Source organism: Hyaena hyaena, unplaced genomic scaffold, assembly GCF_003009895.1.
Source record: "Hyaena hyaena isolate Hyena2069 unplaced genomic scaffold, ASM300989v1 scaffold_400, whole genome shotgun sequence".
NCBI classification, from domain to species: Eukaryota; Metazoa; Chordata; class Mammalia; order Carnivora; family Hyaenidae; genus Hyaena; species Hyaena hyaena.
Window position 1 is genome coordinate 1,175,286 of NW_024081031.1, and position 25,412 is coordinate 1,200,697.

A 25,412-nucleotide genomic window follows, 5' to 3' on the forward strand; every position below is an offset into this window, starting at 1 on the left:
GACTCTCAGGCTGGAGTGTCAATAATTACAATTCAGGGCACCCCATGGATGAAACCCCAGACCTTTAGGCTTGAAAATCTGAAGGGCTATGGTACAGGGGCAGAGGTGAACTAGAAGTAACAGATGAGCTCTCAGGAGACTGAAGTCCATCTTCCAAAAGTCCATTCTCTAATTTCCTACCTGGTCTGCCAAAAGTAAAAGTAAATCTTCTTGAGGAAGATGATAATACCTACAGCCTCTATTATCTATACATTTTCATATACAAGTTAAGTCCACATCAGAAATAAATATGTAAAAAAAAGATAAACTGAGAACAAAGGAAACATGTTCAAGAGATCCAGATATCAAAATTATTAGACACAAACTTTAAAATATGGGTAGTTAAATGTTTAGGAAATAAAATAATAAGAGAGAATATCAAGAGTTTACTGAAGGGGCACCTGAGTGGCTCAGTCGGGTGAGCTTCTGACTTTGGCTCAGGTCATGATCTCATGGTTTGTGGGTTCGAGCCCCGCGTCAGGCTCTGTGCTGACAGCTAGCTCAGAGCCTGGAGCCTGTTTCAGATTCTGTGTCTCCTTCTCTCTTTGACTCTCCCTTGCTCACGTGGTCTCTCTCTCAGAAATAAATAAAACACTTAAAAAAAGAACTTTCTAAAAAAAGTTTACTGAAAACCATATTAAAAATGGGAACTGAATTATATGGTTACTAAAACTGAGAACTCAATAGATCAGTTTAAAAGAAGACTAGATACAGGAGAAGGAAGAAATGAATAAATGAGGGCATATAGAGGAAAATACTCTGACTGAAACTTTAAAAGACTAAGGATAGGAAATGCAAAAGAAAATGTAAGGGATGAAAACACAGTAAAAATTTTGTGTTTGATATATTTTGTAATTGCAATGTGAGGAGAGAAAGACAATCTGCCAAAAGGAATGTCTGAAGAGACAATGGCCAAGATTCAAGGGACAGTAAGAAAACTTTGGCAAGATAAATATGAAGAAAATGACACAGAGGCTAAATATGGAAAACTACTAAAAACCACAGATGAAAATGAAATCTTAAAATAACCAAAGGCATAAAAAGATATTGCCTCTGAAAAGAGCAGTTAAGATGAGAAGAAACCATGGAAATCAGAAAACAGTGGGTAATGCTTTTGAAGGGCAGAAAGAAATTGCCAATTCAGTACTCTATGTCCCCCCGAAAAAAAATGAAGATGAACATTTTCATACAAGAAAAATAAAAACTCATGCAATTTGTTACTAGCAGACCAAGAAACTGTAAAGGGAGTCCTTTAGGCAGAAGAAATATTATCCCAAAACAAATTATGAAAATTTAAGAACAGCATAAAAGATGCAAAGGCAGAGGGGCGTCTGGGTGGCTTAGTCGGTTAAGCGTCCGACTTCGCTTAGGTCATGATCTCGCGGTTCGTGGGTTCGAGCCCGGCGTCGGGCTCTGTGCTGACTGCCAGCTCGGAGCCTGGAGCCTGTTTCAGTCTGTGACTCCCTCTCTCTCTGACCCTCCCCTGCTCACGCTGTCTCTCTCTCTCTCTCTCCTAGAAATAAATAAAACATTAAAAAAAAAGACGCAAAGGCAGAAATAGAGTCAGTCCCAAGAGGTGGTAAAGCACAAGTAGGTGTTTTAACTTCAATAATCACTAAAAGCGTAATTAAAAAGGTATGTGGGTAATAAGCAAAAGGGGGGGGTATCACAATTCAAATGACTTATTCCAAAATGTGGCAAGAAAGGAGAAAAGATATATGGAAAAGGTGAGACAAAAAGGAAACAAAAAGTAAGATGGTAAATTTAAGCCAAAAAAAAAGTCTGTAATGATCTTAAATGTAAATGGACTCAAGACTCCATTTAAAAGACAAAGATGGTCAAACTGAATAAAAAAAAAAAATCCCAACTACGTAGTGGTTTATAAGAGTACACTCTGAGAGAACTCTAGATGCTGGCGAGGATGTGGAGAAACGGGCACCCTCCTACACTGTTGGTGGGAATGTAAACTGGTACAGCCCCTCTGGAAAACAGTGTGGAGGTTCCTCAGGAAACTAACAATAGAACTCCCCTAGGACCCAGCAATAGCACTGCTAGGAATTTACCCAAAGGATACAGGAGTGCTGATGCACAGGGGCACATGCACCCCAATGTTCATAGCAACACTCTCAACAATAGCCAAAACATGGAAAGAGCCTAAGTGTCCATCAACAGATGAATGGATCAAGAAGATGTGGCTTATCTATACCATGGAATACTACATGGCAATGAGAAACAATGAAATCTGGCCATGTGTAGCAACGTGGATGGACCTTGAGGGTGTTATGCTGAGCGAAATAAGTCAGGCAGAGAAGGACAAATATCATATGTTTGCACGTATAGGAGGATTAGGAGGAACTTGACGAAGGAACAAGGGGGAGAAGAAGGGCGGAAATGGTGGGGGAAAGGGAGAGAGGCAAACCATGAGAGACTCTTGAATGCTGACAAAAACTGAGGACTGATGGATGTGGGGGGGAGGGGGGGATGGGCATGGAGGAGGGCACTTTGGGGATGAGCACTGAGTGTTATGTAGAAACTAATTTGACAATAAACTATTTAAAAAAAAAAAAGAGTACACTCTAAGAGATAGAAAGTAAAAGAACAGATACAGTTAAAATACACAAACTTCAGCTATACTAACATCAGATAAAGTAAATTTTAGAGCAAGAGGTATTACTAGACATGGAAAGGACATTTCATAATGATTAAGGCAATCGATTGGTCAGAGCAAATCTTCCAAATTTATATACACCTAATAATGTAGTCTCAAAATACATAAACCAAAACTTGATAGAACTAAAAGGAGAAATAAATCCACAACCATAGACACCCCCCCATCGCTAAAAATATACAGGATCTTGGGCGCCTGGGTGGCTTAGTCGGTTAAGCGTCCGACTTTCGCTTAGGTCATGATCTCGCGGTTCGTGGGTTCGAGCCCCGCGTCGGGCTCTGTGCTGACTGCCAGCTCAGAGCCTGGAGCCTGTTTTGGATTCTGTGACTCCCTCTCTCTCTGACCCTCCCCTGCTCATGCTGTCTCTCTCCTAGAAATAAATAAAAAAAAAAAATTAAAAAAAAAATATACAGGATCTCAATAAAATAACAAAATTGACTTAATTGACATATATAGTACAGAGACTGTCATAAATGTAAAATACATGTTTCCCCCCCCGAGTGCCCACTGGCACATTTATGAAAATTGACAATATACAGAGCCACAAAGGAGGGCTAAACAAATCTCGAAAGATTAATAGGAGAGTTGCTTTGACATGGTTATTAAGCAATAACTAGAAAATGATAGGTAGAAAATCCCAAATATTTTAAAATTAACCAATATGAATCTAACCCATGGCTAAAAGAAGAACTCATAACGGAAATTAATTATGCAGAAGATGTGGTGAGTAAAACTACAGGCACCTTAGCAGGAATCAAGACCATGGCACCAAACCATATACTGCTGGCCACTGCATTCTTTACAGTCATGCACTCACGGGGGGGAAAGTCAATTTCACTTAAGAATATCCTTGGGGAAGGAATAAAAATCGTTTTAAGTTTACTACATCTCGTTCCTTCAAAACACATCTTTTGAGAATTCGATGTAGGAAAATGGGAAGTATTCACAAAGCACTTCTTCAGCATACCCAAATACAATCTTCTCAAAGAATAGCCCTTTTGTGATTGAGTTATGAGCTAAGCTAGTCACTTCTTTTTTTTTCATGGAATGCCATGTTGATTTGAAAGAAAGACTGAGAGACAAACTATACTTATTCAGACTTCAGTACTTGACATTTTCTCAAAAATGAAGCGAGCCTGTTAATTCAAAGATAACAACTGACAATATTTGTTCCCAAGGATAAAACTTAAGCTCTCAATAAAAAGAATTTTAGAATGCCAGTATCTGCCACTATGAGCTTTCTAGCTTCCCAATAAAGGTGTATCTGACTAGACTGATGTTGACATGAACAGAAGTGATTTTTTATAATGCATAATGAGATGTGTCAACATTTAGAAGATTTGCATACCTCAGGGAACCATTATTTTCTAAATAAATGACGTTATAATACCACACGCAGGCAAAAGACCCATTTCAAGTAAGGTGAGGCAATGGATTTTAAAATAATCCAGTGCAAATGGGATTCCACGTTGCAACTAACCTTTAAGAAACTACCACTTGTCTAATTTTAGTGAAGGATATACGAGGCCAGGCTTTCCTCATATGCTCCGACCAAAATAATGTAAGGCAATAAATACAACTGTATGTAGAAACAGACAGGAGTTCAAATGTCTTTTACATTTTTTAAAAGTTGGACATATAATTTTAAATAAAAATGTTAACATGAGTTTATTAATTCATTTAGAAATAACTTTTAAGTGTGTTTTAATTTCTAATGCAATATCATATAAAGCATATAAACAAAAGATCTTTGGGATGAGGGGAAGTCCTCCATAATTTTTTTCCTGAGTATTCCAAGACCCAAAAGTTTGAGAACTGCCGTTCTAGAAAACCCAAACTTACCAAAACTAATAAACAGAAAATCAGAATCCCTAATTAAAAGCCTTTCTCTAAAGATCAATCCAGGTCCAGTTGGCTTCACTGGTAAATTCCACACACACACCACCCCCACCATAATCTAAGGAAGGAAGTAATTTAGATGGAGAGCAGCAAAAATGTCATGAGATGTAAGGCAGCCCCTGAGAAAAGGAGAGCAAACATCTGGACCTGTGTCTGCCTAAGCTTCTGCTGACCTTCTGCTCTACGTCTGCTACAAATGTATCTTAAACACCTTAATTCTTAGGTGGTCTGAGTCTGTTTCTTGAAAACAATACTCTGGAGAGCTATATACAAATCTGCTGTGGAAATTTTAGTCACTTTTCTATGCACTGTGTAGCAACCATACGCTTTGGGGACTGAACTCCAGCTTCAAGGCTGGCTCTGATTTGTCTGAGCCAATCAGTCATGGTAATTCTGTTTCTTTTGTCCATGACTGGTTTAGCAAATCAGGACACATGGACAGGTTAAGGATCTTGCCTATGTCAGATCTTACATTAAAGAGATGCAAGGAGAAATATACTGAGGCTTCTGGGATATTTTCTCACGTGAGAGGTAACAGGAAGCGTTATTTCTGTTTGATGACGTGTATGGACTGGGGTCCAGAACTAGACAGCTAGCTCCAGTCTGAAAAGGGAGCATACACAGCATGCATAGGGAGTAGAGAAAATCACAGAAATACAGAGTTGGAGTAACATGAACAAAACAATCCTGAAAGCCCAGTCTACCCTAAATTTTGTAGTGAGCCAGTTTCCTGTATTCAGCAACTTCGAAATGGTTCTTCCAACTATAAGCGTCCCAAGTAAATTAGTATTTTGAAACGATTTAAATGAATACTGTTTCATACTGCAATTGTACAAGGAGTCACTCCCAAATTTATAAGCTAGACAAACCTGCATTCTGTCTTAAGAAAGGTACACCTTCCATTTATGCTGCACTGTGGGACATTTGTGGTACATCATATTATTAATTGGTAGAAAACCAAGAAACGGGTGGTGTGTGAGAGCAAACCCATTAAAGAGTATTATGAACACAGAGGTACTACTTGGTATCTGCTTAAATTCAGTGTTGTCTTGGGATGTTGATTTTCCCTGATAAAGACAGGTCAAGAGTATGTACTTCAGAACTGGACTGGAGACCTAAAGTATTCTTTTTTTATGTTTATTCATTTTGAGAGAGAGAGAGAGACAATGAATGAATATGAATGCACAGTGGAGGGGCATCGAGAGGGAGAAAAAGAATCCCAAGCAGGCTCCATGCTGCCAGTGGAGAGCCCGACATGAGGCTCGATCTCGGGAACTAGGAGATCATGACCTGGGCCAAAATCAAGAGTTGGCCGCTTAACCAACTGAACCACCCAGGTGCCCCAAGACCTTAAGTATTCTTATATGGACCAATTATTATGTATTCATACAATGTTCTGGGGGACAAAAGGGAACCCTGGACTAAAGGATGACTTCTCCCTTTTGGCACAGTTTATTGCACATTGACATTGAATGGTTTCAAAAGGCTACCAGACAAGATGGATTCATCTGTAGCCATTTGCTGTTGCTGTGTATCCTACGAAGTTACAAAGCAATCTAGGGATCTTCTTGTACCAAATTACATTTTCCCAAGTATGAAGTTTAGTCACACCCAATTTCCTTTAATAAGCACCTATGAAAGGGGGAATAAAACAAATATTGTGCATAATAAGTGCTGACCGAATACCCAAGAAACCACCATTCATGTCATGCCCTTACTTCACAAGGTGCTTTTTGTCTTTCCCACAGGAAAATGCATCTACCTGGTGAGATTCAGTGGCTACAGTTCAGCAAAACTTTGGGATCCTTTTTTAGGAAAAATCCTAAGTAAACTGCACTTTAAGAACAATGAAGAACTTTTATGGGACTCATATTTTGTGTTGACCACTCTTTGAATCCCTGGCTGTAAGGTTGATGCAGCTCACATAGAGAATTTTCTTTCTTTGAAGATGTGTCTCATTTAACCGCCAGGTTTCCTGTCACTAGAAAACATACTGTCCTTTAAGACTAAACACCACTATGTCTCCAGTTGTGCCACTGCGCTCCTGTGTGGGAAGAGAGCAAATTGTCTGGGACTCTGATATCAATGGGACATATTCTGCATCCTGATGGGTTTTGATGGTTACTAACAGGTAAAATGACTCACTAAAGGCTCAATAAGGGATTTGGTCAAGAGTGTATCTATTCTTGGGGCGCCTGGGTGGCTCAGTCAGTTAAGCATCTGACTTTGGCTGAGGTCATGATCTTACAGTTTGTGAGTTCAATCCCCGCATCAGCCTCTGTGCTGACAGTGTGGATGGAGCCTGCTTGGGATTCTCTCTCTCTCTCTCTCTCTCTCTCTCTGTGCTCACTTGAGCTCGTGAGCATTCTCTCTCTCTTTCTCAAAAAAAAAAAAAAGTATATCTATTCTGATTGCTAAGTCAGCTTGCATTTTCTCTATTATACATGTACACAGTGGGTTAGTTTGCCTGATTTTGATGACCGTAATCCAAATATGTACTTCTTTTTCTATACTATAACTTAGTGTAATACAGTGAAAACATACTTTTATTACCCTACATGTTCCATCTAATATCATTAATATGACATATTCAGTAAATTCAAAAGACATAAAGTACGACCTTTCTACCAAGTATGAAAAGATGTCCTTTTAATATGAAATACGTACATTTCTCTTATAAACTGAATCACATCTATAGGCCAAAGCTTCTGATTAAAATGATTATTTCAGAACCAAGTATGTTTTAAAATATGTTATGCCGAGCTTTATATGATGTACTCTAATTTTTCTTACTTTGACAAAAATGGACAGAAGGCAAAATGAAAAAAAAATTTATTTCCTCAGTGTTTTATCCACTGTCAATACTGTATTTTTGATGCAATATATTTGCAAAGAAAAAAACAATCTTAGCTTTTATTTTCCATTTTAAACAACTACAATATTTACAAGCTATTTAGAATAACAAACACTCAGACGCGCACACACTCACAGACCCACGCGAGTACATATATTCTTTTCTCTGGTTTATACTGAATGCTGGTAAAGGCAATGAATACTTTCAGAGCCCATGATCAGAAAAGGGAAACCCATTTTCCTTCCTCACATATACCTTCCTGCATCACTTTTGGTATTCTTCCTTCCATTTCCTCATGCAGAGCTCATTGAATAGGGTTAAGGTAATCCGTTTTTACAATTTATTTTACTTCAACTATAAGCTTTAGAAAGCATAAGCAGACATGATTTCCCCCACATTTCTGTTATTTTGGTTGTAGAATCAAGCTTCGTATATAAAAACATCTTGTTTAACCACAGTCACACTAAACCCAAGAGTCATCTGGAACAGCCGTCTCATTTTCTACAACTACTCTGTCTTGAACTCCAGGGCGCCCCTTCATCTGCGCAAGTAACACCTAGGAGCCCATCCTTACCACTCTCTTACATGACCTTTGCTCCTTCTGGCTTGGTTCCACAGAATCATAAATTGTCAGGTGCAGAGCTGAGGCATAAGAAAAAAGGTATAACCCTATATAATAGGTATAAGTTTTAGAACAGAGCTGTCATGTGACCTTGTGGGGACAATCCGTTCTGCTTGCCCCAAAGAATGTTACGCCGCTTCCATAAACGGCAGATGATAACGTTCAGCTCACAAATCGAACTTATTTACTCTACTTCAGAAAGGATATGTCGCTGATGGGCAATAAAGAGAAATTCTTATCATACACAGCTCTTGACAGAGGACTCTGGTGAGGTGATTCAAAGCAGAAAATATACTTCTGTGTCAAGCAAAATTAACACTCTACTCACATACCTACCAGGCCTGTTTGTATAATAATTAATTCCCTTCCAGTCACAATTCTTACCTAAACATTTCACAAGTTAAAAATGAGAAGGCCTAGGTGTATATCAACCAGATTTTTTTAAAAAAGAGAAATGAAGAAAAGAGAGGCTGGTTTTTAAAAACTTAATTTAAAAAAACCCTACAGACTTCCAATGTAATATTAAAACTTATGCTGCACAAATACATGGTCACATCTAACTTTCCTCTTTCTCTAGATCAATAAAACTCAATTTTGACAGAAAACTGAAACAGAAAGTTCAAGGTCCCTTGACAGGTTCCAAGTATCATTTTAGCCTTGATTGACATTATTCTTTCCACTCATTTTAGAATTAAAGGAAAAGCCTCTAGAATAAAAATTGATGTTATATCTCATCTGAATAATTTATCATATCAAAGGGAAAATGCACTGGGTCTGTGTCCAGGCAAAGTAATTTTGTGTGATTATATTACACTACAAAAGAGAACAAGAATAAATACTGAGGACTCAAAAAAAAAAAAAGGGAGGGGATGTCTATATTAATGAAAGAGTTAGGAAGATACACACAAAAGTAATTAATGTGGGCAGCAGTTTATAGTTTAATAGCTAGTAAACATAAATTCAAAGAAGTCTCAAGCAAAATTACTAAGGTATCTTTTTCTCAAGTCACATATTTAGGAGGAAAGATTTTTGAAGTTAACTAAAAGAAATATATAATTTTAGACACTGGGCAAATCTTGTTTAAAAGACGACTAGTTCTGGATGACTCGATGCAGCAACCCACCAAATGAATATCTAAGCAGAGGCAGAAGGATGCTGCATGGAAGCAAAGTGGAATTTCTTAAGGCTAAATTAACTATTCTTGCTTAGATATGAGGCTGTTTTTTATATTTTGATAGAAGACAGAAAAATAAACCAACCAACCAAAGAAGAAAAGCCCATCTTCCTTATAAGCTCAGTTTCTACATAAAAACTTCTATGACCTGACATTTGGTACACAGAATCACTTTCCATACCTCACTCAGGATAGAAATACTGTCTGTCTACTTCTGTTTCAAGGACTAGTAGAAGTATCTCAGATACACTTGAAATATTTTTAAAACTACTTCAAATCTAATGGAAGCTCACCTTCCAATAATAGAAACTCAAAAAAGGCAGAACACTGGTGAAGATTGTTCATTAATTTCCTGAAAGGTAATCTCCTCTTACCTTAAAAATATACAGCCTCACCACTTACTCTCCCAAGCCCCTTAAATACCAACATCTTATATTCATCTATACTCTTTGAAAATTTAGATTTCTTTAGAAAAAAATGAATATTTAAAGTTTTATCAAGTACTAAAAATGATGTAAAAAGAGGTCTCTCACACCAAGTTATAAACTGGAAGATTAACCAAAAGCTTAATTTTGAGTTCTACAATGATTTTTGCCACTGAATGAGAGGAAATAAGAAAAAAAAAGCTAACAATTTATAATTCACTCCAGGACTCCCTCTCAAAAGAAGGAAAAAACAAAATCAAACAAGAAAAAGACGAGAAGGGTATCAGTGAAACTCTGTTTAAGGGAAATGCATAAAAAGCTACTGTTTTAATTACATATTCTTATTTTCAAATTATGGAACTCTGAAAGTTTTGGCAATCGTGAACTGAAGACACTAGTGTGTGCATGCTGGAGTCTTGTACGCTAATGAAGACAGTTAAGCAGGGAATCTAAATAAACAGTTCACTATTCTCCAAGGGGAGCTGGGGAAGGTAGAATAAGACATGTATGATCAATTTACCTAATGAAACCATGTATATTTCTACATAATAATTTAGGTCCAATTGTTAAGACATGAATCTTCAATTATCACTGCTTCCTCTGCCGTAATCATTACAAAAGTATTTTGACTTTTAAAAGACCATCAGTTTTCGACTTAAAAAATAAGAACAGGGCTCCTTTCAGGATTTCTATTCATAAATTCCCTCAAGGGCTATCTGATAACAAAATTCAACTTGTTTTGATAAGAATGTCCACAGTTAACATGCCAAATCAAGACCCAATATATATGTTCCATATAAAATCTGGTCTTGCAATTTTAGAGTGTGTAATGTGTTTAACAACTGGGGCTAGGGGGTGGGGGCCTAGGAATAAAAAAAATTCTATCCTGTCTGATTGAATCATCCTAAGCTCAGATTTTTTTTTCTGTGTAGGAAAACAAGCTATCTTCCATTTAAGAGTGAAAGGGCTCCACTTATCTTCCTATCTAGGTAATGACCAGGAGAAGATCATGTTCATTTCAAAAAGAGAACAAGCAGTGGGAACCATAATTCCTTTGAGACGATTTTAAATAAATATAGACAGTTAGATAGATCATATATTCGGTTTCAGAAGAGAAATATAAAAGCCTGGACCTTAATGACACACTGTAGATTTGCCAAAATGTGGCAAATACAAATAGTAACGACAGTAGCAGGAAAATACATTTTAATTGGTCAATTTAGAAAGGGTACCTTTGTGTAAAGGTTCAGTAAATCACTTGACAAATGTTTTTAAAAAGTAAATCTTGCAAAGCGTGAAGTCTGGAAACACCAGCACGAGGCACAATGGATCCTGAATAACTAGGAAAATTGGAAATTGGAAAAGGGCAAGATAAACAGACTGTGGAATAGAAATGTAGTCAGATGTTAGTCTTCCTTCCTTCTACGGAAGTGTTACCCTATACTGTAAGAGCGACAGTAGGGAGTTAGTACAGAAACAGCTTCTCTCTCCTGTCACCTCATCAAAAGATTCTTTACACCTGTGCCTTCAACACAGGAGCCACCAGGCACATGTGGCTGGTGAGTCCCTGAAGGTGGCTCACATGGTGAGATAGTAACACTTTGGATGTATCAGATTAAATAAAATATACAAATAAAATTAACTTCACACCTGCTTCTTTTCACTTCCCATTTACAGTGGGGTAGAAGGATGGCTGCTCCTAAATGCTCACAGGAGATGTATATATAGTCTTCTTTGGAGTTTCACACAAAGGGGGAAAGTTTTCTGAAGGACTTAAAAAATGCCGGAAGTTGAAAATTAAATCTAAACCGCAGTTTCCACCTAGTCCAATTGTAAATCTGAATTATATAGTTCCCTGAATACACGCATATTTTTTAAAAAAAAAAAAACAATAAAATTTAAGTTATGAGACAACATATTAAGTCAATTTCACAGTTATAAATATTTCAAATTATACCTACACACTATAAATTACAGGAAATAAAATTCAAGTAATAGAAAGAGAAGAGAGGAGCAAAATAAAAGGCGAGGCTACTGAAGAGGGACATAACAAGAACTGCACCGTTTGGATAATTTCGTTTGAAAAACTTTTACTTGATTAACCGAACTGCATGTGAGTAACTTCAAGAGCTAATGACTCCAAATAGAAAAGCAATCGATCCTCTTTTTAAGTTCCTGGATGCTCATCTTCTTTGAAACACAGAAGTGTTTTCTTCCCAGAACTGGCCCCAGCAGGGCATGCCCCGGGTGGAGAGGAGTGGAGGAGCGGGGCACACGGGTGCTGGAGGGCCTCCGACTGTGGACACAGGAGCTGGCAGTGGTGTGCCCGGGACCAACGCACTGGCCGCTGTCTCCGGGAAAGGCCAACGACGACGCTATGCATCTCTCTACACTCAATGTTCATTTTAGAGAAAACACCCGCTGTACTGGCATGGAGTACAGGCTACTAACAAAAAACTGAGCAGCACAGTTCCTGCTATGTATGTTTAAGGAAAGGGAAGGGGTTAATCCCAAAGGCAGTTTAAATAATGGTATTTTATTTTTATATATAAATAAATGTTCTGAGAAATCTCAGACTTTAGTGCATTGTTGTAAAAAATTAGTGCAGTTTTCTCATTAAAGTTTTTAGCGCTCAAGGAATAAGATAAATCTATGTCTGTTCATAGTCTCTTTCACTGTACATTAAACTTTCACACCGCTAAATGTTAAAGTGAAGGTTTCTATACTGGTCTGTTTTTAAAAATCAAGGTAAATGGATTTCATGTTCTATGACAAAACATGGCAATTATTTTTGGCAAAGAAATTAGAAAAATATGAGATCGTAGTTTAGAAATGAAGAGTTTGTTGATTTAAAGCATAGGCAATGCATAGGAAAAAACTTCTTTTAAGGATGTAATTTAACAGAACTTTATCCTTCATGCAAAATGTTTTATCGGCAGCTAACTTAAAAAAATACTTCAGCTTTATTTGGGGATGGGGACAGTGACGGGAGTCAGGGTGGAGGGGGAGGGGGAGGCGCTGAGCCAAGCCCACTAAGGCTCTCCGTACAGGAGCAAAGGAATACCTGCAGGCATCTTCCGTGCTCTCCTCTCTTTTTCCAACGTCTTGGAATGGAGAGGGAAGAGAAATGTAGTTATAAAACACTGGCTCACACTTCAGCCCCGAGTTCTAGTACCCCAGTTTCAATTACAGTCACATATTTGTCATCAATCTGGACCAGAAGTACTGTCTTGTCGATATGGGATCGAGTACCCGGATCTCTGCTGCAAGGCACCCATCGGTGAAGCACCTAACGACGGAGAACAAAGTCAGTCAGTGGCAGAGACCTTGAATATGTTCACAAACTTCACTTAAAATCAGAGATAGTAGCAGCATCCCTCCTCATCAGGGAAATACAAATCAAAACCACACTGAGATACCACCTCACGCCAGTCAGAGTGGCTAAAATGAGCAAATCAGAGGACTCTAGATGCTGGCGAGGATGTGGAGAAACGGGCACCCTCCTACACTGTTGGTGGGAATGTAAACTGGTACAGCCCCTCTGGAAAACAGTGTGGAGGTTCCTCAGGAAACTAACAATAGAACTCCCCTATGACCCAGCAATAGCACTGCTAGGAATTTACCCAAGGGATACAGAAATGCTGAGGCATAGGAGCACATGTACCCCAATGTTCATAGCAGCACTCTCCACAATAGCTAAAACATGGAAAGAGCCTAAGTGTCCATCAACAGATGAATGGATCAAGAAGATGTGGTTTATCTATACCATGGAATACTACATGGCAATGAGAAACAATGAAATCTGGCCATGTGTAGCAACATGGATGGACCTTGAGGGTGTTATGCTGAGCGAAATAAGTCAGGCAGAGAAGGACAAATATCATATGTTTGCACGTATAGGAGGATTAGGAGGAACTTGACGGAGGAACAAGGGGGAGAAGAAGGGCGGAAATGGTGGGGGAAAGGGAGAGAGGCAAACCATGAGAGACTCTTGAATGCTGACAAAAACTGAGGACTGATGGATGTGGGGGGGAGGGGGGGGATGGGCATGGAGGAGGGCACTTGTGGGGATGAGCACTGAGTGTTATGTGGAAACTAATTTGACAATAAACTATTTGTAAAAAAAAAAACAAAAAAACAAAAACAAAAACAAAAAAATCAGAGATAGTAATTCTGTTTGATAATTAAGCAAAAGGTGCATTTAAAATAGCAATGGGGCACCAAGTAGCTAAAAACGTGTGTACAAGTCAGGCCACAAAAAAAAGGGAGAGCCCGCGTCGGCTTCATAAGAGAACTTACATGGCCTTCCATGCCCTCCTGAGGACTCCAGTCTTTCCAGCTGTTTCTTCCAGCTTTTAACCGAATACCCTCATCAGGCCACTGCAGCTCTTTCCTTTTTGATAGGTTGATCGCATCCAGAATTTGACTGGGATCCACGATCTACATTGTAAATAAATATGGGTCATTTCCAATTCAATTTTTTTTTTATAATGACAGATTATATAATCTCAAATAAGATCTCTCTCACAGACTCTCGAGTCTCAAGTTCTCTGGGGCCTATAACTGGCCAAAAAACAATCTAAAGGACCACCTCCTGAAGTCCCGTTAGCCTACAGGCAGACCTTACTGCCAGGGCCACAGGACAGTAGCTGAGTGCGGAACACAAATCACCATTGAAAAACTACTTGCTTCCAGGTTTTACTCCGGCAGAAACTTTCTTCAACAGTCAAAAACGTCCCAGTCTTCATAAGTACCATGAGGTGTGTTTTCACCAGTATCCTTCACTTGACAAACAAGAAATGAACACAAACGGGAGAGACAGCGCCAGAACCGTGGGCTTACTCACTTGGACTCTGTAAATCACTTCACCCCTCCTGGCGTGTGAACTACTGGCAGGACTTAAGGTGCTGCCCGGCTGGGCGTCGGCGGCGCTGCTCTGGCCTCCCTCGGTCCCGAGGAAGCCCACCAGAGCGTGATGCTTGCAGGCCGGGATGCTCTGGCTGGAGCTGCTGGAAGAAGGGAGGCCGTGCTGCGCACAGCCCAGGCCGCCCTGACTGGGCGGCTCCATCTGGTTCGCCACGGACAGGCGGGACTGGATGGAGGACGGCAGGTGTCGGAGCGATATCTGACTGGTGGAGGAGCGCCGGCAGGGCACGAGCCCCGTGGCGGGCATCCGGAGAGACGAGTGGCGGCTGCTGTAGCAGTGCGACGACTGGCTGGCCCCTGAGGCCCGAGCAGGGGACTGTCTGGCCAGGCTTGACTGGACAGAGTGGGAGCTGTGGCTAGTGCCTAGCGAGGAAGAAACAACGGCACTTATTCTAGACGGCGTGATTCAACACGGTTTTGTTCTTTTTGTTTTGTTTTTTTGAGTTTCTAAATCTTTTTTCCCTTAAGCAATGACTTGGTGAATTTACTGAATTTAACATTTATACCTAAAGCTTTTTAAGTTATCAAAAAGAAATAAATAACTGAGACCAATTTTCTTGTATGGTTTTGATAATTTTAATTTGCTAAAGCTTTGGACATTTTTTAAAAAAAAGTTTATTTATTTTGAGAGAGAACAGGGGAGGGGCAGGAAGAGAGGGAGAGAGAGAGGGAATCCCTAACAAGGGCTGCACTGTCAGCGCAGATCATGAACCGTAGTATCATGACCTGTGCCAAGATCAAGAATTGGTCACTCAACTGACGGAGCCACTCCGGCGTCTCAATTTGCTAAAGCTTTTTAAAAATTAAATTCTGGGGCAAAATACAGACACAAATAACTTCAGCAAGTATCTGGATTTAATGCTGGGATAAACCCTAAAATACCTTCCTCAGAAGTATTTCAGAACAACAAGAATAACTCTTCACTACTTCAGAAATGAAGTATCTCATGGAATGGGACCATGAGAAATATTTATTGAGGACTGACTACGTGGCAAGATCCGTAACTCCTAGTTCTCAAAGTACAGAGTTAGTGTCGTTTCAATCCATGCCAATGACAAACTGCACCGTCTACAGTGATGGTGAAGCCACACTGCAGCCGTTGTACCCGTTACGGGATCACCACTACACATGGATTATCAGTGATGCTCAACAGCATGCTCTTTCATGTCCTTTTTCAAAGGGCTTGATATGATTGCTTAGGTTTGTCTTTTTCCTGACTCACAGCAGTAATGTGAGAATCAGAAAGTAAGTTTTAGCGCTAATGAAAAAATTGCTCTGTGTACTTTTTATCTGAAAATAAAAAGAGCTGATCAAGGTAGGAGCATGTGAAAAAGCACACTGAAAGTTTTAGATTTTCACTCAGAAGTTTAAAAAGAAATTACAAAATGTTGATAATATATCTATTTAGTCTTAATTCCAATACTATTAGATTCTTTTTTAACTTAAGTGTCTTAAGACTTCATTCATGTGAAGCAGTGGGGGGAAAAGACAGGACTGAATCAACCAACCAGCGTATGAAAACAGATCAAATCTGATTCCTACTGCATACCAGGTGGCTTGTAGATCTCATGTAAAAGGTAAGTTAGTAGAAAAAAAAATTACCATCATGGCCTTGGGATAGGAAAAATTTTCTAAATAGGATACAAAAATTACTAATCATAAAGGAAAAGATCAGTAAACTCCTCTACACTAAAACTAAGAACGTGTCAAAAGAAGAGAAGCCATTTGGGGCACCTCAGCCGGTTAAGCATCTGACTCTTGGTTTCGGGTCAGGTCATGATCTCACGGTTTGTGAGTTTGATCCCTGAATCGGGCTCGGCGCTGACAGCATGGAGCCTGCCTGGGATTCTCTCTCTCTGTCTCTCAAAACAGATAAACTTAAAAAAAATTTTTTTAAATATATATATATATTTTTTAATATATATCTGAAGAAGGGAAGCCACTCTTCGTAGAGAGAATTGAAAGCCGAGGGATAGAATGGGAAAAGACATCTGTAGTACAGAAAACTGACAAAGAAACTGAATAGAGAATATACAAATAAAATAAGAAAAAGACCAAATAGAAAAATGGGCAAGAGGTTTAATAGGTATTTAAAAGAGAGAAACAGGTGATAAACTCAATTTAAAACCTCTCAACCTTAGGTATTAGAGCAATGTAAATTAAAACAACGAGCAAGCAGGGAACAGAGGTAGGAACTGGTAACTCTCCTGGTGAAAGTTTACAGAATGGCCATCCCTTTGTATGATGGGTGAGAGTACCAACTGGTTAAAAAACAAAAACAAAAACGAAACCTTCCTGGAAAGATTTTTGGCCTTATGTGTCATGAATCTTAAATATTCTCATAAACTTTGATTTAGTGAATGTGTTTCTAAAGTCTCTAACCCAAGAAGGTAGCAGTCACAAAGTTTATTTATAACATTCAGAAGAAACCAAATCACTGTCCAATGAAAGAGAAGTTATTATTAGCCTTTAAAAATGTTACTTTCAAAGAAATGATATTTTAAATTATATATATCCAAACATATATAAAATATAAAGTGATAAATATAAATAGGAGAATGTCCAACCAGGAATCAAACAAAATATCTTTACATATTTCCAAGTAGGTAATCTAGACTTCTCTTTAGACATGCATACTAACTGAGCCCCACAGCTAAGAGGATAACGCAGACACATGAGCATGTTTTCACATTACCTAGTGTTGGAGGATAAGATGTGACAGGTGGATGGAGGCCTGCTCCTGACCCTTGCCCTGGATTGGCAGTGCTTCCCTGGGACACATTGCTATGGGGGTCACTGGCACTTGTTGCATTGTTACTAGTGCAGGAAATTCCACCTCCGGTGTCGGAATCTTCAATATTGCCACCACTGTTACAGCCAGCCCCACACCCTTTCCTTAACCTAGGAACAAACACCAAAGTAAGCAGCAGTATCCCATAGTCACCTCAGGATCGGGGTTTTATTCTATTTATAGTTATTCTGAATGCTTAACGGTACTAACGTTCACCTTTCAAAGTCTTTACAGTGCAGTCAATCTGAGAAAAAAGAGTCAGGTATGTTTTCAAAGGACAGCCTAAGAACCATCCCCGTTATACTCACTGCCTCAATTCTTCCCATCTACCTTCACTTTTATATGCTCTATCATCTTTTCTGACTTCGCCATCTTTCCTCAACCATAATAAATGGCACGCAGCAAAACTGTACCATTAGGATCGGAAACAGAATTCTGGGCAGTGTCTGTTCAGTGCCTCTCAAGTGTGCACCCCTGAAAACCTAACTTTCTGCTGTAGCACACTTGGAAGAGTGCTGCTGTAATCACTGCTCCCCCCTCTTGAATGTGGGGTGACCAGCTATGCTGGATGGCCTACAGCTGTCTCCGCTTGGCACTGAAAAGTCCTGCTTCCCAGGAGACCTCTCAGTCCTGGGCAAACCAGGGCAGGTGGGCGCCCTAATCTCTATACCAGTTCTCTCGGGGGAAGAGACTGCAACCCCTTTAAGGCAATTCCAGCACAAAGGATAATTTTTTAAAAGAAATTTCTTCTAGCGCCACTCTGGTTCACGTTCTTTCTTATGTTAAAATGGTGAAACTTTTTTTTTTTTCCTGAGTATGCCTAGGAGAAAATGTCTATTTGAGAGTTTGCTACCCTGATTCCACATCCTATTTTTTAAGTTCTGTTATTTCAGGATCTGAGCAAAACCTTGTAAGAAATTGAAGATACTGTGACTTTTCTTCACCATCCACCAAACTATGATGTTCCTATACCAAATACCATAATTTACTAGACAAAGGAAGAGAAAAAATTCATGTGCACACTTGAAGACACCACAGATTTGAGATCTGAGTGATGACTGGATTGTTAAAATGGCCAGTAAATATCTCCGCATCAAACAGCCGGGAGTTTCAGCAAGTACAGTGTGCGCCCCCTACTGCTAGAATGGGATAAAACAAGGTAATCAACTTGTTTGGGTTTCTTACGTTTTTCTCTAATTTGCCGTTTGTTGGCCCACACACCCTAACAGTGGCACTTTGCTGCAATATAGAGGAAGAAAAGCTAAAGAAAAGGGGACTATTCAAGAATCTATCAAGTGCTGGAGCAGTGTTTTATTTTTTTATAAGTTTATTTATTTTGAGAGAGAGAGTGAGAGCAAATGAGAGCAAGCAGAGAAAGAGCAGAGAGCCAAGGAGAGTCCCAAGCAGGCACAGAGCCTGACACAGGGCTCAATCCCACGAACCAGGAGATCATGACCTGAGCTGAAATCAGGAGTCAGACATTCAACCGACTAAGCCGCCCAGGCGCCGCTAGAGCAGTGGTTCTTAACCAGGGTTGTACAGTGGATTTATAGAATAAGAGTTTGAAACAGACTCTTCCTTCCCAAAGTTCCTGATATAGCAGGCTTATATTGTGTCATGGCATCTGTATTTTTCCTATAAGCTTTCCAGGTGATGCTCATGCAAACCGCCTGGAAGAAGAGGGTCAGGATCCTCCATCGCTGAACTGTGCAACCCCAGAGCTCACCTGTGCCAGGTGGACACTATGAAGTTTCTGATATTGCCCAAGCTGATAGGTCCCCCAAGGATTTCTTTAAGCTGTTCGTGGCTGTCGGAGTAAGAAGTTGTCAGAGGGGAGACAAAGATTGGGTAGCCAATAGGTTGATCACAAGACGAGTTTATCATGTTTCTCAGAGCTTGTTTTGCATTCTGGATGCTCCCTCTCTCTGGATTACGGTTACGTAGAAACACAAGCTCTTGCTGTTGCCCTGCCCAGAGACCTCGGACACATTCCTTATTAACCTGAAAACCAGAGCACATGAGAATTAGGTTAAGGGGCCAAGAGTGAAACTCATATAAACAGAAGAGTATAAATGGGAAGGATACAAAAAACAAAGACATACGGTAACGGTGAAAAGCAAGAAATACAAGTAGGTCACATTTGAATAGGAGCTCTTCAATTTTCCATTGTCACTCACAGGCTGTTAAATACTAAGCACCCACAGAACTCTTCTCGCTGGTCAGCCTTATAAAAATACCGAGTTTACCAACTTGATAAAGCACTGCATTTTGTAATCGGGGTAATAGATGTTTTTGATAGAAATGAGCAGTAACAGATATTCAGAGTTAAAAGGATGTTTGTGACTTTGCAGATCGATGAAATGAAATCAATAAAAAGTAACTCGTTATAAACTATTAAAATTTCTGAAATCAAGCCTCCTAAAACGACATGTTTTAAAAAGCCAAAAAAAAAAAAAAAACCCCAAAACAACAAAAAGTACAAGCTATGGTATTATTTTGCAACCTAGTAATCAGATTGGCAACGTGGTACTGAAATTCTAAGACAGACAGGCTGCTCGGACAGCCTATGTAATAGATAAAAGACAGCCACAAACAGAAAATAAGCAAAGATTTTAAGACTGTATCATGCTTGAGAAAATTTCAGAGGGCAGAATAAATTACATTAAAATAAATCAAGTGCTCATAAACAATGCTAATGTAGTATGGTCATGTTTTGTCTATAAAAAGAGTTTCATGACTTTTTAAAGTTATGACAAGGTTGGGGCACCTGGGTGGCTCAGTCGGTTAAGCATCCGACTTTGGCACAGGTCATGATCTCACAGTTCATGGGTTCGAGCCCCACATCGGGCTCTGTGCTGACTGCCAGCTCAGAGCCTGGAGCCTGGTTTAGATTCTGTATCTCACTCTCTCTCTGACCCTCCCCTAATCATGCTATCTCTCTTTCTCAGAAATAAATAAAAATATTAAAAAACATTAAGAAAAATAAAATAAAGTTATGACAATGTTATAGAAGTTCCTTTTTTTTCCAGACACAAATAAATGCCTCAAAAACTTACCTTGATGACTCTGAAGCTCAGGTAGCGTCTATTCAGCATGATGATCTTATACTCATTGGTGCCGTCATCCATGACATGACGCAGAGCAAGCAGGGAGGGAGAATTGGCAAGCACTGCGCTCCGCCATGCAGGGTCCCCTTCATGGGCTATTACGAGGTTCTTCTCGTGAGACACAATGGCTTCATAGAGCACAGTAGGGTCATCATACTCATCTGGAGAAGTGAAATGATCCTAAACAGAGGAATAAAAAATGTGTTTTTAAAAAAGCTTATTTGTTTTGAGAGAGACAGGCAGAGCACTGACAGGGGAGGGCCAGAGAGAGGGAGACAGAGAATCCCAGGCAGACTCCACACTCGGCACAGAGCCCCACGTGAGGCTCGAACCCATGAACCATGAGATTATGACCCAAGATGAAGTCGGATGCTTAACTGACAGAGCAAATCAGGCGCCCCCAAAATACGTTTTATAGGAAGTGAAGGACTTACAAAGTTAAGGCAGAGCGTCTATAGTTACTACTCAGTTATTAAATGAAAACGCTTAAAAACTGGTTTAACATGAATATTTTATATCTATACTTATTTTTAGAGATAAATTAGAGATTCTTAAATTTAATCAGGTTAGGGATAAGCTCATTACTGCCATACTATTTTTGTAAATTCTTCAATCCAACCCTATCCTCGAAGTTTTAAATAAATAAATACTTTTCCCATTTTTATGTATTTTCTTTTTCTCATTCAAGTTGGGTTTTACACGTCTTCACTCACAAATAATTACTTCTGTTAAGGAATTGTCTCACTGGCATCAGTTAAGAAAGGCTAAGCTACATAAAAGTTCCCTCTTACAATAACTCTAATGTACACAGAAGTTCCCTCTAATGTAACTCTTGGTTGCTGACACTCCAGAACTCAATCTAGAATTCAACAGGAGCTAGAATTCAGCAGGAGCTAGAATTCAGCTGAAATACAGTTTTGTTTAGCTTCTTCCTTGCTTCTCTCCCTTCCTTACAAATCCCCGGAGGGCACCCTGTCCATCTCTTGCACAGGAACCCTGGACTCTAACTGCTTCTAGAGAATGTGGCCTAAGCTAGCATTTACAAATTGACAATACATCTGGACACCAACCCTCCTGACCTTTCTTTTAAATACTAAGCTCGCTTTCCTATACCACCGGATAAACAGATATCAAATGACGCACTCTCTTTTAGCAAACAGTTCCTTTAGGGAAGGAACCCTATCTTTGTACAGTAGTGTTGAATGGAAAATAAAAGTGCAGACATAGGCAATAATTATACTCTTAATAAAATGGACAAAGTTGGAAAATATTAGGCATGCCAACATGGAGTTATGTTTAATCTTGTTCAACTATTTCTTTTTATTGGGTTTAAGACGGCTGAATACTATTTTGGAGGCAAAGTATTTGAGACAAGCAGAATGTCCATCAATAGAGAAACTGCTGAATAAAACCGTACTTAAAAATCATACCCTGAAATACTACAGGGCCATTAAAAATGTGAGGTGCCTATCTCACATGCTGACTATCCACGTTACACATATTTTTAAAGTTTATTTATTTTGAGAGAGAAAGAGAGAGCATGCACACATGTGCACGTGAGCAGGGGAGGGGCAGAGAGAGAGAGGGAGAGAGAGAATCGTCAGCAGGCTCCTTGATGTCCGCACAAAGCCCAACACGGGGCTCGATTTCACGAACTCTGAGATCATGACCTGAGCCAAAATCAAGAGTTGGACATGTAACCAAGTGAGCCACCCAGGTACTCCATCTATGTTATATTAAATAGGGGGGAAAAGAATGTGCTACAGATCATTTTATGTAGCACAATTATATTTTTAAAAAGGAAAATATTTGTACGTATAGATGGAAATGTCTGTGAACTCAAGGAAATCAGAAAAGATATACATCAAATTACTGGCAGTGACTGCTTCTTGGAAGGGCTGTACAATGGTGTAGGGGTGATGGGAAGGTACTCTAGGGTGATCTTCTTCATTACGTTTCAAATCAAGAGAGAAAATGTTCCCAGTACTGGCAAAAGTTTTCAAAGACATTTTCAAAATACAATTGAAGGGGTGTCTGGGTGTCCGACTTCAGCTCAGGTCATGATCTCGAGGTTCCTGAGTTGGAGCCCTGCGTCGAGCTCAGTGAGGACAGCTCAGAGCCTGGAGCCTGCTTCAGATTCTGTATCTCGTTCTTTCTCTGTCCCTCCTCTGCTCACACTCTGTCTCTCTCTCTCAAAAATAAATAAACATTAAACAAATTAAATAAAATACACTTGAAAAGTTAAAAGCCAATGTACAAGACAGATTTTTTTAAAATAATGAAACTGATTCATTGGCCACCAAGCACTGCACTAAGCGATAATGATATAAAGACTAATAAGATATACAGGGTGCCTGAATGGCTTGGTCAGTTGAGCATATGCGACTCTTGATTTCGGCCCAGGTCATAATCTCAGGGTTGTGAGACTGAGCCCCATGTCAGGCTCTCTGCTGAGCATGGAGCCTGCTTAAGATCCTTTCTCCCTCTCCCTCTGCTCCTCCCCAACTTTCTCTCACACACGCACTCTCTCTCCCTCAAAACAAAACAAAATCTCTGTCCTCAATCACAGACTCTAAATTTTCATCATGTCACTTATAAATCAAACTGGACTTTAAGGCTAATGAAAATGGTAAAACAAATGAGGAGGTAAAGTGTTTTACAAAATGATTAAATAGAGAACAAGAAAACACATGAACAAGAGAACACATGAAAAAGGCAATTTGCTTAATTTTTCTGAGTTCTGAGTCTTTGTCTACTAAACTGGGATAAAAATAATTTTCTCAGTTAGGGCACCTGGGTGGCTCAGTCATCTGACTTCAGCTCAGGTGGTGATCTCATGGTTTGTGAGTTCAAGCCCCAGGTCAGGCTCTGTGCTGACAGTTCAGAGCCTGGAGCCTGTTTCAGAATCTGTACCTCCCTCTCACTCTCTGCTCCTCCCCCACTCACATTCTGTCTCTCTGTCTCTCTCTCAAAAATAAAATAAATAAATAGGGCTTCCCCCCAGTTCATTAAAAAAAAAAAAAATCTTCTAGGTTGTGGGGACAGCATGCAGATGAGAGCACTAACATGCTGTGCCACACTGTACAGTTATAAATATTACACAGATTATAACAGTGTTAATTTATAAAGGAAAAACATAATACATCAGATTGGAGAATTTAAAAAATCAAAAAAACTGAAGAGGAAAAAAGCAAAAATTTAAAACACCTATAAAGTACTAAGCACACATTAGCAAAGATTGTCTGAGAGGCAAGGGTTAAGAGAAATTTTATATTTCTATCTTTCTGGGAAAAAGACTTTTTTTTAAGCTTGAGGTATAAGTTACATATAATGAATTATACCATTTTAAGTGTGCAGTTAGCTGCACAAAGGTGCACACCCATGTAATCACTGCTACAATCTGGATATAAGACTTCACCATCATTTCCATCATCCCCAAGCACTCCTTCCTGTCTTCCGGCATTCAATCAATCTCCACATCCCAAGGGACCACTGATCTGCTCTCTGTGGCTAGAGACTAGCTTGACTTTAGATTTTGTAAAAATAAAATCATACAATGTGTACTCTTTTTATGTCCTGCTTCTACTCTGCATAATGTTTGAGATTCATTCATGTTGTGGAGTCTAACAGTAGTTCATTACTTTTTATTGCTAAGTAATATTCCATCAGGTAGATATACCATAATTTGTTCGTCTGTTGATGGACGGTTGGGTTGTTTCCAGTTTGAGGCAATTATAGTAAGACTGATATGCACATATGTGTTCTTTGTATAGATATAAACTTTCATTTTCTGAGGTAATTGTTTGGAGGGGGATTTCTGGGTTCTGTGGAATGTGTATGCATATCTCTCCTTTAATATATAAGCCCATCATTGTTCGTTTTTGTGGGTTTTCAGGAGTATATAACATACAAACTTTGGAGATTACCAGTACCTATTTATAGATCTATCTCTTCTTGGCCTGAGAGTCCCTCATGGGCAACCCAAATTCTAGCTCAAAATGATGCTCAATAGCTGGTTGTTTCTTACTACTGAACAGGTCCATCTCACCCTTCTCAAAGGTGTGTCAGAATTATGGAATTTCTCCAGGGACGTTTCTGTTCTCTACCTTCCCTCCCTCCAGCGTTCCATGGCTCCTGGGATCCTGATTCCAACCCTTCTCCCCCACTGTTTGTCACTGTTACTGTCAGCCACAGCTAATGAGAGTGAGCTGTACCCAAGTGTGTTGGGCCGTCATGTAAGGTAGAGAAACACCGCTGCAGGCAATAATGCCACAGCCAAAGGGACATGTGAGGAAACGGGCCTGGCAGCAACAGGGAAGGGGACCTGTCGGGAAGGGAGAGATGGAGGCAAAGACCAACGGTATCAGAAAATACAGATACCCTGTGCCTCAGTTTCTTCTGTGACAGATGGCGATCAAATACCTATCGTAACATTTAGAATTAACTAAGATCTCTCTCTGGAGTTGTTAGATAAACATGTTATATAAAAGAGAGTATTTCTCACATAGCAGATATTAATCAGTGCCTTTGGGGAAATTCTGCAGTTTTAAAAACATTTTAATCTAAAGTTATTATTTTTTTCTTTTCAACACACTAAATTGTCTCAAAACTATAAAGCTAGTCTGAAGATGGACAACTCTTTGTTCCCAAATGTATATTTTCTCCATGATCCTCAAAATAGTATTCCATTTTCCACAGAGACTTGCAAATAACATATCCCTGATCACTAATCTCCTAAAAAATATGGGACATTGACTTTATTCCAACAGTTTAGATTATAGTAAAATCACTTGAAGAGTACTAATTCACCTTTATCTGGGGAAAAAATATTCAAACAGATTTGAGTAGAGAAGATGCATTTTAATGAGGCTTATCAGGTAGCTCTGTCATCAGATCTGAGGACTATT

At 39.4% G+C, this 25,412-nt stretch overlaps 1 protein-coding gene across 6 annotated transcripts in view; it reads right to left on the reverse strand.

The window, feature by feature from the left end:
• Window positions 1–7,421: 7,421 nt before the first annotated feature.
• Window positions 7,422–25,412, reverse strand: part of PCNX1 (pecanex 1) — a 174,927-nt gene continuing 156,936 nt past the window's right edge. For 5 of the 6 annotated variants that reach the window (XM_039251845.1, XM_039251844.1, XM_039251842.1 and 2 more), the window contains 6 exons: window positions 20,455–20,685; window positions 19,125–19,399; window positions 17,303–17,508; window positions 14,528–14,970; window positions 13,981–14,121; window positions 7,422–12,970 (listed from right to left, as the gene is read on the reverse strand). In XM_039251845.1, the coding sequence (XP_039107776.1) occupies window positions 12,830–12,970; window positions 13,981–14,121; window positions 14,528–14,970; window positions 17,303–17,508; window positions 19,125–19,399; window positions 20,455–20,685 (1,437 nt within the window). In that variant the 3' untranslated portion in view covers window positions 7,422–12,829. Of the gene's footprint in view, window positions 12,971–13,980; window positions 14,122–14,527; window positions 14,971–17,302; window positions 17,509–19,124; window positions 19,400–20,454; window positions 20,686–25,412 lie in introns of those variants that run through there. The other variant, XM_039251846.1, reaches the window with a different exon arrangement.